The 14,962-nt window shown below is 37.3% G+C and overlaps 1 protein-coding gene across 7 annotated transcripts in view; it reads right to left on the bottom strand.

The window, feature by feature from the left end:
• Positions 1–1,977: 1,977 nt before the first annotated feature.
• The window catches only part of SLC9B2 (solute carrier family 9 member B2), a 65,028-nt gene continuing 52,043 nt past the window's right edge, over positions 1,978–14,962 (bottom strand). For 6 of the 7 annotated variants that reach the window (XM_059887660.1, XM_059887658.1, XM_024993418.2 and 3 more), the window contains 3 exons: positions 12,696–12,804; positions 9,456–9,592; positions 1,978–6,713 (listed from right to left, as the gene is read on the bottom strand). In XM_059887660.1, the coding sequence (XP_059743643.1) occupies positions 6,495–6,713; positions 9,456–9,592; positions 12,696–12,804 (465 nt within the window). In that variant the 3' untranslated portion in view covers positions 1,978–6,494. The remainder of the gene's footprint in view (positions 6,714–9,455; positions 9,593–12,695; positions 12,805–14,962) is intronic. The other variant, NM_001193108.2, reaches the window with a different exon arrangement.

Raw genomic sequence — 14,962 nt, 5'->3', positions numbered from 1 at the left:
GTACTGCATTTCGGACTCTTTTGTTGACCATGATGGCCACTCCATTTCTTCTGAGGGATTCCTGCCCGCAGTAGTAGATATAATGGTCATCTGAGTTAAATTCACCCACTCCAGTCCATTTTAGTTCACTGATTCCTAGAATGTCGACATTCACTCTTGCCATCTCTTGTTGGAACAGAGCTTAGTACAAAGTAAACATTCAATATCCTATTATCAGTGTAAAACCTTTGCTTTGTCTCCTCGCCCCGCCCCCGCCGCCCCCCCCCTCCCCCCCGCACCGTGAAATCTTATGTGGAAACCTTCATATGAAACAAATAGAAGCAGAACTGCTCTTGAAGATGGGCCCAGAAAGTTTGGGTTCTCAGTGCCAAAGGTGGTCTTAAAGTTCCCTCTCTGGAATCCCCAAGCTTCCTACAACATAGACAAAGACAAATTACAGAAAGTCCAAACTTCTTAGAAAGACAAACTCACCTTTCCTTTTTTCTCCCTCTTTGATACTCCAAACGACTTTTTCTCCTGCACACACACACAAATTCCTTTTTGCCTCCATGTTTTTTCTTAAGTCATTCAGTTTATGGGGAGTGTTCCTTTACCCCTTTTCTTATTTATCATTTAAGATTTTATTCAAATCACAACTCTTTCTTGGATGACTAAGAAATTCTTGCATTGTAACCCCTTCCTACCTTCAGCATGGTATAGGTAGCTCATTTTCTGTTTTCTGAAAGTCAGAAAATAAGGACTGAAAGTCATTTTCTTCCTTATTTTATAAGAGTAGACAAGGTCCTTTGTGATTTATAGGGTTAAGGAAATGCTTTGTTCTCATGGTAGGAAAGGAAAAAGCAAGGAGACTCCCAGGGTTACTGGGATGAAGACCAAACGGTTAAGCTGGGAAGAAGGATCTTTGAGAGGAGCCTGCTTGCCTCCAAGACACTGCTCTAAGCCTCACGTGCCATGGACTGCTGGAGTTCAAGTGCTTTAGGGTTTACTGAAGGAAAATGGGAGGCATATCAACAAATAGAGTTTTGAAATTCTCACCAGGTCAGAGGATTCAGGCCGTATTTAATTTTAGTCAACTAAAGCACGTGATATCACTTGCTCCCAAAATGGTAGGAAGCAGTTCCCATCTGTTACACAAAACTACACAGATTATTCATATAGAAATATATTCTGAAAAGTTTCAAAAGTAATGTCCTTCATTTACTTAAAGACAATATAATAAAAATTTAATAATAATCACTTAAAAATACCTAAAGAAACATCTGAAGCCTTTTTGGTAAGAAAAAAAAATCAAGGATAAGTTAAAAATAGTTAAATTGGTTATATTTGCAACAATGTCATCAAAAGCAAAACAAAAAACCTTTTGAGGAACAAAGAGAACCTTAATCATGATAGCAGTATTCCCTAAGTTTGATATGAAAGTAGTTTCAAAAATATCTTCTATATAAATAGTTCTGTACTTCTGAAAGCACTTCAATAAAAATAGAAATTTGGCCAATGACCAGTTTGGTATGATTTAAGTGCCAACTTTCTTTTCCAGTCTTACTTCTCACTACTTCTCTTTATCAACCTTAAGTGTCAGTCATTTATTGTACCCCTGGCTTTACTGTTTTCACACTTCACTAATATACCAACCCTCTACCTAGCTGTTCCTTTCTTTGCCTTACTCCCTAATATCAACTCATCAATCCAAATCATGCCCACTCTTCTAGATCCAGTTCACGTATCACCTTTAAGAAGTTTTCTTCACTGAGAACAGTTTTGAATCGTTCATTTGGATTACAGCTATTTGTACACATCTTGCTTCCTTGAAAGCTTTCTGAAGGCAAGTATTAGAGTCAGTCTCCTACTAGAATTCAAGTTCCATCTTGAATGTATTCTTCATCACTGTGTTCCCCAGGACCTAGCAAAACTGGCACACAGTAGGAAAGTTACAAGTGTATTTTGAGTGAATGAATGGATTTTAGAACATAAACTCCGTAAAGGCAGGGATTTGTCTGTTTTATTCATTGCAAAATTAATATTTGAATATTACAGGGTGAATAAGTAATTTTTGGAAGGCTTAGCATTCATTATATACAACAAAAAATTTTCAATCTATATATCTTCACAGAAGTCAAATATATTTATATTGCCTTTCACCCAACGAATTCAGTGGATGAGGTATCATTCTGAAAATAAGACATCCCCCAGACCGCAAAAGTAAAATTTAAAAGAATCAAAATAAAATGGGTGTTTGCATTAACAGTAGTTTCATTTTCTTTCTTGTGCTTTTCTGCCTTCTAGATTTTCTGCAATGGAAATGTATTATTTTGTAATCAGACAAAATAATCATTACTATTTTTAAAGAATGTAATGGGTGAGATCATTTGCAAACACATGACTGAGGACATTTTGAGAACACTCAAGTCCAGTCCATGTTATATGAAGTTAATACCAGAAAGGAAAACACGGGAAGGCGAAAATAACTTAAAAAGCAGAAACCTAATCAGTCTGCCTAAAGAGAAACAAACACTTCTCAGAGGAGAGGTTGACAGCACCCACCTTAGGAAAAAAAGGGTGTTGAAGAGAGCAAGTTTACAGTGTTTGCTTGGCGCTGTCCTTGAAAGTATGAAGCCCTTGATGTGTACTGAATTCTGTCCCCCAACTAAATTCATAAGCTGAAGCCATAACCCCTCAACGTGATGGTGTTTGGACAGGGAGAATCTGAGAGGTAATTATATTAGATTAAGTCATGAGGCTAGAGCCTTCATGGTGGGATTAGTGACTTTATTAGAGGAGACAACAGAGAGCTTGCATATTCTCCTCCATTCCCATCCCCTCACAACCCCACTCCTTCCACCACCCCGTGAGAACCCAGTGAGAAGGAGGCTATTAGCACGCCAGGAAGAGAGCTCTCATCAGAGCCTGATCATTGCTGGCAACTCTCACATTTGACTTCCAGCTTCAGAATTGTGAGAAGATAATTACTGGTTGTTTAAGTCACTCAGTCTATGGTATTTTGTTGTAGTAGCCCGAGCAGCTTAGATGCACTAAGTGGACTAAAATCTAAACTGTTATGCGGCAGGTAGGTTTCTGATACTGAAAGAGAATCTCCTCACTGATTCAGTTCATTACAATTTACTAAATGCCCACCCTGCTCCATACCCTGTAAAAATTGCTGAGGTTTCAAAGATGACCAAGATAAGGCTCCCACCCCTCAAGGGTTAATTTAATAGGCAACAAACCCAGAAACAAACTGAAAAAAGGACTACAAGTACTCTGATAGAAGTATGTATATGATACACCTTTCTTTCAGTCACCCAGAGGTTAGAGCAATGGTTTCTATCTGTGGTGGGGTGGGGTAAGTTTGATTGGCTTGAGTCAGCATTCTGTATCAAGTTAACTCTGAGTTTACCAACCAAGAAAAGAGCTGTGGTTTACTTTGTGGTGACAAAACAAACCTGAGACTTCACAGTGAGTCCTGCAGAGACCAACACCGCACAGAGAAAGTGGAAGTGTTAGTCATTCAGTCCTGTCCAACTATTTGTGACTGCATGGACTGTAGCCTGCCAGGCCCCTCTATCCATGGGGATTCTCCAGGCAAGAATACTGGAGTGGGCCATTTCCTATTCCAGGGAATCTTCCTGACCCAGGGATGGAACCTGGGTCTCCTGCATTGCAGGCAGATTCTTCACTGAGCTGCCAGGGAAGCCCACTGGACAGAGAGCCACAGAGATTTGGTTGGTGGCTGCTCACCGAGGAGGGGTAGGTAAAAAGTCACCACATGCTCTGAAAATGGCATAGGCTATGGGCAGTCACTTTTGGGGATTTTCAACTATTTCTACACTCTGAATTTCCATTTCTAATTCTTTCTTGGGGCCTTGAATATTTACAACAACATTCTTATTTGCTTATACTAACTGTATTTTGTATTAGTATTGAAAGCCTGTTATGTTACATGGAGAAGAGTTACTGGTGAACATGGGAACCTGCACTAACTGCAGCACCCTTGGGTCTCCCATGCCTTTTGCTAAGTCCTAATTATCCCCACATCCTAGCCGAGGTCCTACTTTCTCTGGAGGCTGTGCCTAAAGTGCTGCTGCTGCTGCTAAGTCGCATCAGTCGTGTCCGACTCTGTGCGACCCCATAGAAGGCAGCCCAACAGGCTCCTCTGTCCCTGGGATTCTCCAGGCAAGAACGCTGGAGTGGGCGCCTAAAGTGCACCTCCCCCTGATTTATGGGTTACTCCTGCTATGAGCTCCCTGGCACCCCTGTACTCTCTGCATCATGGCACTTATCACACTGTTTTGCAACTTCTTGTTTAATGGTCGCTATCCTCAATCAGACTGTCAGATCCTTAAAGATGGTAACAACATTAGTCTTTATGATGTGCCTGGGCCACCAAAGGCTTTAGTAAATATTTGTTGGGTGACTCTAGTTTCAGAGCCTGTGAAAGTAGAGGACCAGATGAGCATTAAGTTTATGGTGCTACAACCAAGGCGCATCTGGCCAAGGAAGTTCACCTCTCTGAACTTTGGTATAAACTAGTCTGGTCCATGTTGAGAACATAAACACTAAGGGAATACAGTCCTATAGAGGAACCAGAGTCAGGCTGACGTAAAAACGAAAACTCTCTGGCTTCCTATTATGTTAGATTAATAAAAATTAAGCTGGTTTAGAACAGCTTGAAAGTCATGATGGGAAGGGTTGGAAGAGTAGTCTGAAGGGTGAATGTACCCTATACTCACTTCTGTCAGAGTACTTATAGCCCTTTTTACAGATTGTTCATATGTTTGTCTCTATTAAATCAGAACCTTAGGTAGTCTAATGACAACATTATCTAAACATGATTATTCTAACAACTAGGCAGGAGCTGACCTAGAGTACAGGAACTTAACAAGTGATACAAAAAAGCAGAAATGGTCAGTTGATTAAGTGGGAGAAAATGAGACTTCTGAGGTAAGACTTTCTTATCTTCTCTACTGGCATGTCACAATTCCTGAAATTCTTGCCATGGAAGTCATTCTTTTGGTTAAAGTTACATCTTTAGATAGTCCTTGTTAACCTGCAAGGATATGCTACTAGGTGATGGTAACACCCAACACGATAGTACTTCTGGCTCTCAAATCTGGTCTTTCCATTTCCCGGGAATGTGAATGCTTAGTGAGAGATAATACTTTTCAGCTGGGTGGGTGTGATTATCACCAACAGAATGTAAGAGGAGAGATGTATCTGCTGCCACATCACTTCCTTAAAAATAAATTGCTTGTCTTGGGCTTCCTTTTTTTTCCTTCTTCCTGAAGACTAGAAAGGGGACTTTTGTCCTAAGCTAGGGCACAGCAGAGTCTCAGGATGGAAGGACATGGGTCTCTGAATAAACCTCATGAGCAGAGTAACCCTGTCAACTGGTTTTGTAAGAGGAAAATAAATTTTTCTATTTAAGTATTTAATTTTTCATTTCTTTATTATAGCAGCTTATCTTACCCTGATTAATATGGTATTCATGAGGCTGACATAGATTTAAAAATTAGCTATCTCTTACCTAGAGAACAGGAAGAGCCTGAAAATGTGGGTCACAAAAAACAAAGGGCTAGGTCAGGACACTGCTTAGGTAGAAGGAAACTCAGATGAGCCACTGAAATGGGGGGCTCTGTGAAGCTAACTATGGGGATAGGATTTAGTCTTTGACACATGGACAGGTGCAAGAGAAAGAACCAATTAAATTATTTTGTGTACTTTTAAAAATTTTTGGTGGGAACAATCAGAAATACTACTTCATAGAAAGACAAGTAAGAGAGGTAGAAATGGAAAAGAGGCAGATGAAGAAGGAAGGTAGAAATGGATGAAGGATTGTGTTATGGTATTTAAAAACAAAAAGAAAAAAGGGCCCAAAACAATTCAAGGCATGAAAGGTTAGGTGACCATGAATTATGAAATTGTGATGGTAACACTAAGTCAGAGCAAGCTGTTGGCTAGCAAAACAGGACACTGAAATTAAATTGTGGTAGTACACTTAAGTATCGTGTGCTCAGTCACTTAGGTCCATGCAACGCCTGGACCGTAATTTGCCAGGCTCCTCTGTCCATGGGATTTCCCAGGGAAGAATACTGGAGTAGCTTGCCATGTCCTCCTCCAGGGGATCTTCCCGACCCAGGGATCAAATCTGTGATTCCTACATCTACTGTGTTGTAGGCAGATTCTTTACCGCTGAGCCACCAGGGAAGCCCAAAGTATACATGTCCCTATACAAGCTAAGAGATAATGATGAATAGTTATTTGAAGAAAAAAAAAATAAGGAAGGGAGCAGGTTGCAGACGTAGAACATTACCACCGTCCCGGTAATAGCTAAAAATGCTGTTTTTTTAAAAAAAGCCACATTCTGGTTCTATTAATTTACACTTAAACACTAAATATGTCAATATCCATCCGGATAAAACTAGTCTCTGCTAGCTGACAAAAGCAGGCACTGACAGCATGCTTCTGAGGGCTGTATTCAGCATTCTCTCTTTTCACCTCTAAACTTGTATAGACGTCTCTCCTTGATCTTCTTCATCTTTATTTTGTTCAGCTTTCTGGAGAAGTCTGGGGCCGAGCAAACCAATAAGTAGGCTTCCAACTGGGGCTGTGATGATGATGGACAAAAATGCCACTGTCAACACATCCATTCCATATCCTTCTAACTGTTTCTCTCCATGTGATCTTGCTGTGTCCAAAGCCACAGATCCTATTGCAGCCTAAGAAAGGTTAAAGGTAAAGTTGGAAGCATTATAAGACAAGCACATAGAAAAAAGGTGAATTATATTATCATTTGCAAAAACAAATGTCTTATTCTTTTGCTCAATTATGAAAGTTCTCTTAGTCCTCTTTCAAAATGTACTGCAGTTGACTTTAATGATCTGAAAGCTCTCCCTGCCCTTGCCAAGGGAAAGAAGGATGATTCATATGTACCTATTTGAATAAGGCAAACTTACAAAAATATCAGGCAGATATATTTCAAAACACCAGGCAAATACAGACTTAGGATATTAATTAACCATAACAAGAATATACTAAATTCCTCCTGAATAAAGATGAAAGTTACTGGTCATCTCATTCTTTCATCTTTAGGAATTTGGAATTAAGAAAGGATAAGATGAAAAAATGCAGTGATATTTATTGGAAGATAGTGAAGTTTTAAATGAAAAAACATAAGAATATTGCTTCAGAGCCTAAACTAATTGTTAAACATTAAGAAACTTGAAAGTGGTAGGCACCTTTGAAACTTGAAGTTGATCTCATTAGGAATTTGATTAATTTTTTGCCTTAGGAATTGGTGAAATGTTTTATTTAAAATTTATCTATTGGGAGGTATTATGAAAAATCTTTTAGAGACAAAATGCAATATTATCAGTGCCACAAGGGAAAAATACATTAATCAACCTGGTTATCCCCTTATTTCACAGAACACAACAATGTTGATCTCCAGGACAACACAACAGAAGAGAAAATATCAGTGTGGATGAGACACAGCGGCAGAGACTACTAATTGCCCACGATATCTGAATGCCCCTTTACCCTTCTATAATAGAAGTGGCTGAGTTTTAGCTGGTCACATTGCTGTTCAAATGAGACTTCTTTTTTTCAGTCTTCTTTGCAAATAGTTGTAGCTATATATCTAAGTTTTGGCCACTGACAGGTGAGCGAAAGTGATAAATGCTTCTTTTTTTAATTGTTCCCTGAAAAGAAATGGACCTTACTATTTCCCCCTTGCCATTGGATGGAAATGGTGAAAGCTGGACTCATGGATGAAAGGCACAAGAACAGCAGTTACCTTGCCAGCTCTGGAATGGGCATTCTTGACCACTGGTTAGAAAGACATAAAAAGTCTCTCATTTAGTCCCTGCGTTTGAGGGCTCTTTGCTATGGTATATCACCTTGTGCCAGAACTAATTCAACATTTCATGAATGCTCAGCAAGAACTGCACACATTACAATACACATTTCCCTTTCAGTTCTCTGTTGTATGTGTAAATGTGTATGTGTGTGTGTGTGTTGAGAGGGTTTGTATGTTTACTAACATACATTAAATGAGATGTCATTTAAAGTATACTTCTTATGGGTCATAGACAAAAATAGTTTAAAGAACACTAACATGGAAAAAATATATGAGAAAGTCTTGTTTCTTGTGCAGTGGCAAAAGAAGAAAAAGGGAAATTCTATACAATAATTGTTTGAGAACATGCGTTATTCAAGACATCCTAGATAATTTCTCCTTAGTTTAAAACTTGTTTTCAGAGCGGGAAAGTGCCATCCTTCAAATTTTAACTTTAGAAACAAATCTTTCATACCAAAGCAACTAGAATGATTTTTTTTTCTACATGCTAAAGTTACCAGAGGCAGTGTGGAGGCGGGAGACACAGTTAAAAGGAGAAACTACTTTTAGAGGGAGAAACTACTCTAAACTCTCTAAACTCCTATCACTGTTAAAAGGAAAAACTACTGTTAGAGGGAGAAACTACTCTACGTACCGTACTGTATTAACTTCATAGCATTCTTAGCCATTATGTTTATGTCTCAGACGCCTATGAATGTATAATTGAAAGAAAAACTTCTCTGGAATAATGCCCTAACCCTGCAGCCACACAAAATCTGACATACTGTTCCAGAGCAGCATACGTATCTCTCAAAGCTTCCTAAATTAACATCTGATTTTCGTTTCATGAAACAAGAAATTTATACACTTAAATAATCACAAAATAATCAAGGATGAAACAAGTAACTCTCATTTCTTGTAATTAGTTGGAGAATATACAATACTGTCAGGGATATGTTACATTTGCAACAAACGATGATCTGTACAGTTCTAATTTAATTAGCAATTACAGGTATGCTACCAAATACCTGGCAAATCCTTCTAAGCACCTATTGGTTAGTGCCTTGTTCATTGGAGTGCACAAATTGTGGGTCATATGATTGTTTGTCAGGAGGTTCAGCTGGTTTGAAAATTTTAAATATCAACTAATAATCGAGGAAATAAAGCATGTTCTGAGTTATTTCTCAATAAATCTTTCTCCATTATATATAAAGACTGTAGTCAAGCATAACTGATCATCAATCATATAGTCACATACATTTCAATACTAAGATGGGCTATGCTATTTATTGAAATGAAGAGAGTGAATAACTATCTCTGGGTTATTTAGAGAGCTCTGCCTGATAAAATTTCAAACTCTTCCTTCCTGCTATGTACTACTACTTTCTAGTAGTATAGGGATTTATTGGATTTTTAGTTGTACTCTGGTGGTCTAAAGAAATTTAAATGAGCTGTCATACTTAATGAATCAATAAACCAAGAATAAAACTTTTAAAGAGTAAATCAGTATAAAATCTTATCATAAATCAAACTTCATATACTTATTTTCACCAAATTTGAACAAGCTCTCTTATTAAAAATTTCAAGATATCATATAGAAATAGGAATTAAAATCCATCATTACCTGGACTGTGGCCTTTGGAAGCCATGCAAAAGAAATAAATATCTTTTCCTTAATGTTAAAACCAGCAAAACACACCATCAGATATGTGACCAAAATTCGTATTAATACTGCAATGCCCAGGGTGGCAACACAAAGACCTGTAAGAAATACTCAGTTTTCAGACATAAGGAAATACTGAGGGGAAGAAAAAAACCCTGAATCTCGTGGTTACTGATTCAAAATTCTTTCAACAGAAGCCTAAACACATTCAAAAAATTAAAAAAATAAAATGGCAAGGCATAATTTATTAAAACATCAATATTTAGGATCAATCAGACCACTTGTTTAAAAGAAGGTATTTCCCCCTGATTTTTTAGTAAAATGTGAAAGATTTATTTAGACCTGAAGAGAAACCAGAGTATTCCCCTAAAATAAAAACAGAAATTAAACATATTTAAATTTTTACAAAGGAGATTTGAACGTTATTTTATGCTTTATAGCAAGAACAACACTTTCTTTCATGTGTTTATTTTAAAAGAATTTATACAATAATAATTATACATGGCAGGATTTGAACTAGGTACTAGTACACAGAAATGTAAATACACAGACTCTGCTTCTATGAACATCAAAGACAGAAACATAAACAACTAATTAACATACTATAAGGCAAATACAGTTTAAACATACTGGTAAGGGGGCATAGGAGAAGAAAACATTAATGTTTTTAACAAAGTGGTTGAGAAGTCTTTACAGAACACGAAGAGGTGATATTCAAAATATTTATGAGCCATTATGAATGCAATGAGCCAATCAGAACAGAGCTGGCTGGGCACTGACCAATCAGAACAGACATCAGCACTTTACATCTATTTCATCATACTGGTGTGTATACTGACAGCCTATTAGCCCTTGTTGTCATATATAGCTACTTCATTCAACCAGCATTTAGAATTCTTTGCTGGTAAAGTTAAGTTCATCCTGATGTGCAAAATAAGGGATTGTGACTTGGCCATTGCAGGCTACTGGACCTGAGAAAGCCACAGCTAAAGTGACTGCTAACTAACAGGGTTAATATTTTAAAAAGTAACATTGGTTGAGTATTTACTCTGTGCCAGGTTCCACAGTCAGCTTTAAGTGCACTACTTTACTAAATCCTTACAAGCTGTGGGGTAATTAGGCTCATTTTACAGTTGAAAACAATGAAGTTCAAAAAGGAACAGAAAATTGAGAACAATTTTTTCAAGTTGAAAAGGCTTGTAAAAGGGAAAGACATTGCAGGAAGCTCTAATGTAAATCTGCAATAAAGTTTTTTTTTTTTTTTTTTAACAGATAAAAGTTTTGTAGCTTTTTGTTGGAGGATATTCTCTCAGGTTGGTATATTTTCAAAGGTATTTGTTGCTGAAATACAAGGTACAAAAGAGATAATACCATTCCCAGGAGGGAACATTGAAGGTTTGGGGAGAAGATGATGAGGAAGATTGAGACATATTGAGTTTAAAGTTTTGTGGGGCTTACAAGTGGTGATGTCCAAGAAAGCACTGGATATACAAATTTAGAGATAAAGATTTTGGAATTACATAGTTTATAATCAAAGTCACTGTGCAGATAAGCTCGGGAAAGTGATAAAGAGTGAGAAGCATAGGAGCAGCAATTAAGCCATATATACTGTAAAGACTCAAAGGGCACTAGAAAATACAAAGTTTCAAACTTCAATGTGAAAGTGTTTTAAAGAGGTTAATAGCATCAAATGCTGATATGAGATCAAGAAAAACAAAGACTCATAAGTATTCAGTGGACTTAATAACATAAATCCACTGGTAAGAGCAGGGTTGGCTGTGTGTTAGGGCAGAAGCTAGACTTAAATGCACTGAGGAAGAGAAAGAGAACTGAAATGGAAAAGCGGAATATAGGTACCCTTTTGGAAAAGTGGAATATAGGTACCCTTTTGGAAAAGTTTGAAAAGAGGAAGAGAGAGAGAGAATGGTAGGTGAGGAGAGCAGTGAAAGGAGAAAGGATGTATATACACATATATATGTACACATATCCTTTATAAATATATATGTGTGTACTTATTTAAATTTTGATTGTGATAAAACATACTTAACAAAAATCACCATCTTAATCATTTAAAAACTTACAGTTCAGTAAGCATCAAGTTAAACATTCATGTTTTTGTGCAACAAATATCTAGAATGTTTTCATCTTGTAAAACTGAAACTCTGTACCCATTAGACAACAAATTCCCATCTCCCCATTTCCAAGATCCCTGGCATCATTCTACTCTACATTTCTATGAATTTTACTCATATAAATAAAATCATACAGTATTTGTCTTTTTATGATTGGCTTATTTTATTTAGTGTAATGTCCTCTAGGTCCATCCATGCTATAGCATGAATCAGAATCAGGGATGATATTATTTCAAGATAAGAGAGATTAAAATCCATTTAACTTCTGAAGAGGAGGAAACTGTGACAAGTCTACTTGAAAATGTATGAAAAAATGGGAAGAATCTATGCATGAGATTCAGAAAGAGGTGGCAGGGAACAGCAGCCCCTGCATGGATGGAAAAACAATGTGATGCAAGGAAAGGAGGAAATAATGAGTATATGTGCATAAATTAATTTTTAAATAAAGTGCTATGAATTAAGAGAGTTTTAACATGATGGCTAGCAAATGTGTAGGCTTCCCTTGTAGCTCAGTTGGTAAAGAATATGTCTGCAATGCAGGAGACTCAGCTTCGATTCCTTCGTAGGGAATCCCTGGAGAAGGAAACGGCAACCCACTCTAGTATTCTTGCCTGGAGAACACCACAGACAGAGGAGCCTGGCAGGCTATAGTCCATAGAGTTACAAGAGTCAGACACCACTGAGCGACTAACCACCACAGCAAATGTGTGAATGAATAAAAGAATGAATGAACAAACATTTCTATTCTATGGGTACATATTATTACATATTATAGGACTCACTAGTTATCTTTAAGATTCTGGCTCTTGACCAGGGCAAGGCTACATGACCATTTTTACCCTTGGGAAAACAGACCTGCATTTTACTGATGGTAGTCAGCAGTGTCACTTTGCTTTACAAGGAACAATATTAAAGGTGTAAAATTTACTGTCTTAGATTGACAAACATTATTTTCTAACCAACTACTCCAATAACAAGAATCAGTGGACACATACCTACTAAGGATATTTCAACTGAATATAGATAGAAAGAGTTGATTTTAGCAAAAGTAGTACTTTGAAATTCTTACCTATAGTTTCTGGTCTGAGAGCTGTAATTAACACCTCTGCTCCAATCAGTCCAAAGAGAAGGGGCTGAAAGATGTCCCAGGCAACTGCTATAACTTTTTCAACATCTGTCTAAAAGAAACACACACACACACACACACACACACAGATTTTCATTATATGAATTCAGAAGTTCTAAGAACTTTACTAATTTGAAATTTGAGTCAGTTTGACCTGTGACAATCTTTACCTCTGTATTATCTATAAATCAGTTAGTTCAAAGGCAACAAAAAATTGCACAAAGACAGTTCTAATACAATTAAGATATTATGTGAGATGCTTTAGTGTTGGTTTATACATAAGAATGAATTATAGAATCTTACAAAGTAATCTTAGGACTTCTGCTTCTGAATACACAATCTGTGTATGTGCATATCTTATAATCAGTGTTATTATATTAATTATACTCATTTCATTTAATAGTTTAAAATTTTGTTAATTTTTACTTAACAATATGATTTAAAGGCTTAATATTTGTGCATATATCTAGATACTCACCTCATAATTGCTGCATAGTAATCTGTGGTATGGAAATACCATAGATTATTCAATAATTTCTTTATTTATAGGTCTTTGTTTCCAATTTTACCTTTATAAAAAAATGTTTATGGTTATTTCAAATTATGCACAAAAGCACAATCCAGGTATAACAAAGTGCTGTGCCAGTTATTAATTTATTGCTATTTAGCTCCTAATCTGCCATTCCTTGTTTCTCTGCAGAAAATGGAGCTGGGCCCTTTAAATAGTTCTCCTTTGCCAGCTGGTACCATGTTTTAAAAAAGCAAAATGGCTGTCTGGGGAGGCCTTACAAATGCTGTGAAAAGAAGAGAAGCTAAAAGCAAAGGAGAAAAGGAAAGATATAAACATCTGAATGCAGAGTTCCAAAGAATAGCAAGTAGAGATAAGAAAACCTTCCTCAGCGATCAATGCAAAGAAATAGAGGAAAACAACAGAATGGGAAAGACTAGAGATCTCTTCAAGAAAATCAGAGATACCAAGGGAACATTTCATACAAAGATGGGCTCTATAAAGGACAGAAATGGTATGGACCTAACAGAAGCAGAAGATATTAAGAAGAGGTGGCAAGAATATACATAAGAACTGTACAAAAAAGATCTTCATGACCAAGATAATCAGGATAGTGTGATCACTGACCTAGAGCCAGACATCCTGGAATGTGAAGTCAAGTGGGCCTTAGAAAGCATCACTACTAAAAAAGCTAGTGGAGGTGATGGAATTCCAGTTGAGCTCTTTCAAATCCTGAAAGATGATGCTGTGAAAGTGCTGCACTCAATATGCCAGCAAATTTGGAAAACTCAGCAGTGGCCACAGGACTGGAAAAGGTCAGTTTTCATTCTAATCCCAAAGAAAGGCAATGCCAAAGAATGCTCAAACTACTGCATAATTGCACTCATCTCACACGCTAGTAAAGTAATGCTCAAAATTCTTCAAGCCAGGCTTCAGCAATACGTGAACTGTGAACTTCCTGATGTTCAAGCTGGTTTTAGAAAAGGCAGAGGAACCAGAGATCAAATTACCAACAACTGCTGGATCATCGAAAAAGCAAGAGAGTTCCAGAAAAACATCTATTTCTGCTTTATTGACTATGCCAAAGCCTTTGACTGTGTGGATAACAACAAACTGTGGAAAATTCTGAAAGAGATGGGAATACCAGACCACCTGACCTGCCTCTTGAGAAACCTATATGCAGTCAGGAAGCAACAGTTAGAACTGGACATGGAACAACAGACTGGTTCCAAATAGGAAAAGGAGTATGTCAAGGCTGTATATTGTCACCCTGCTTATTTAACTTATATGCAGAGTACATCATGAGAAACGCTGGGCTAGAAGAAGCACAAGCTGGAATCAAGATTGCCGGGAGAAATATCAATAACCTCAGATATGCAGATGACACCACCCTTATGGGAGAAAGTGAAGAGGAACTAAAGAGTCTCTTGATGAAAGTAAAAGAGGAGAGTGAAAAAGTTGGCTTAAAGCTCAACATTCAGAAAACGAAGATCATGGCATCTGGTCCCATCACTTCATGGGAAATAGATGGAGAAACAGTGGAAACAGTGTCAGACTTTATTTTTTTGGGCTCCAAAAATCACTTCAGATGGTGATTGCAGCCATGAAATTAAAAGACGCTTACTCCTTGGAAGGAAAGTTATGACCAACCTAGAGAGCATATTCAAAAGCAGAGACATTACTTTGCCAACAAAGGTCCGTC

This window comes from Bos taurus, chromosome 6, assembly GCF_002263795.3.
Source record: "Bos taurus isolate L1 Dominette 01449 registration number 42190680 breed Hereford chromosome 6, ARS-UCD2.0, whole genome shotgun sequence".
Taxonomy (NCBI): Eukaryota; Metazoa; Chordata; class Mammalia; order Artiodactyla; family Bovidae; genus Bos; species Bos taurus.
The sequence above is the reverse complement of the archived record's forward strand: the minus strand, read 5'-3'. Positions and strand labels throughout refer to the sequence as shown.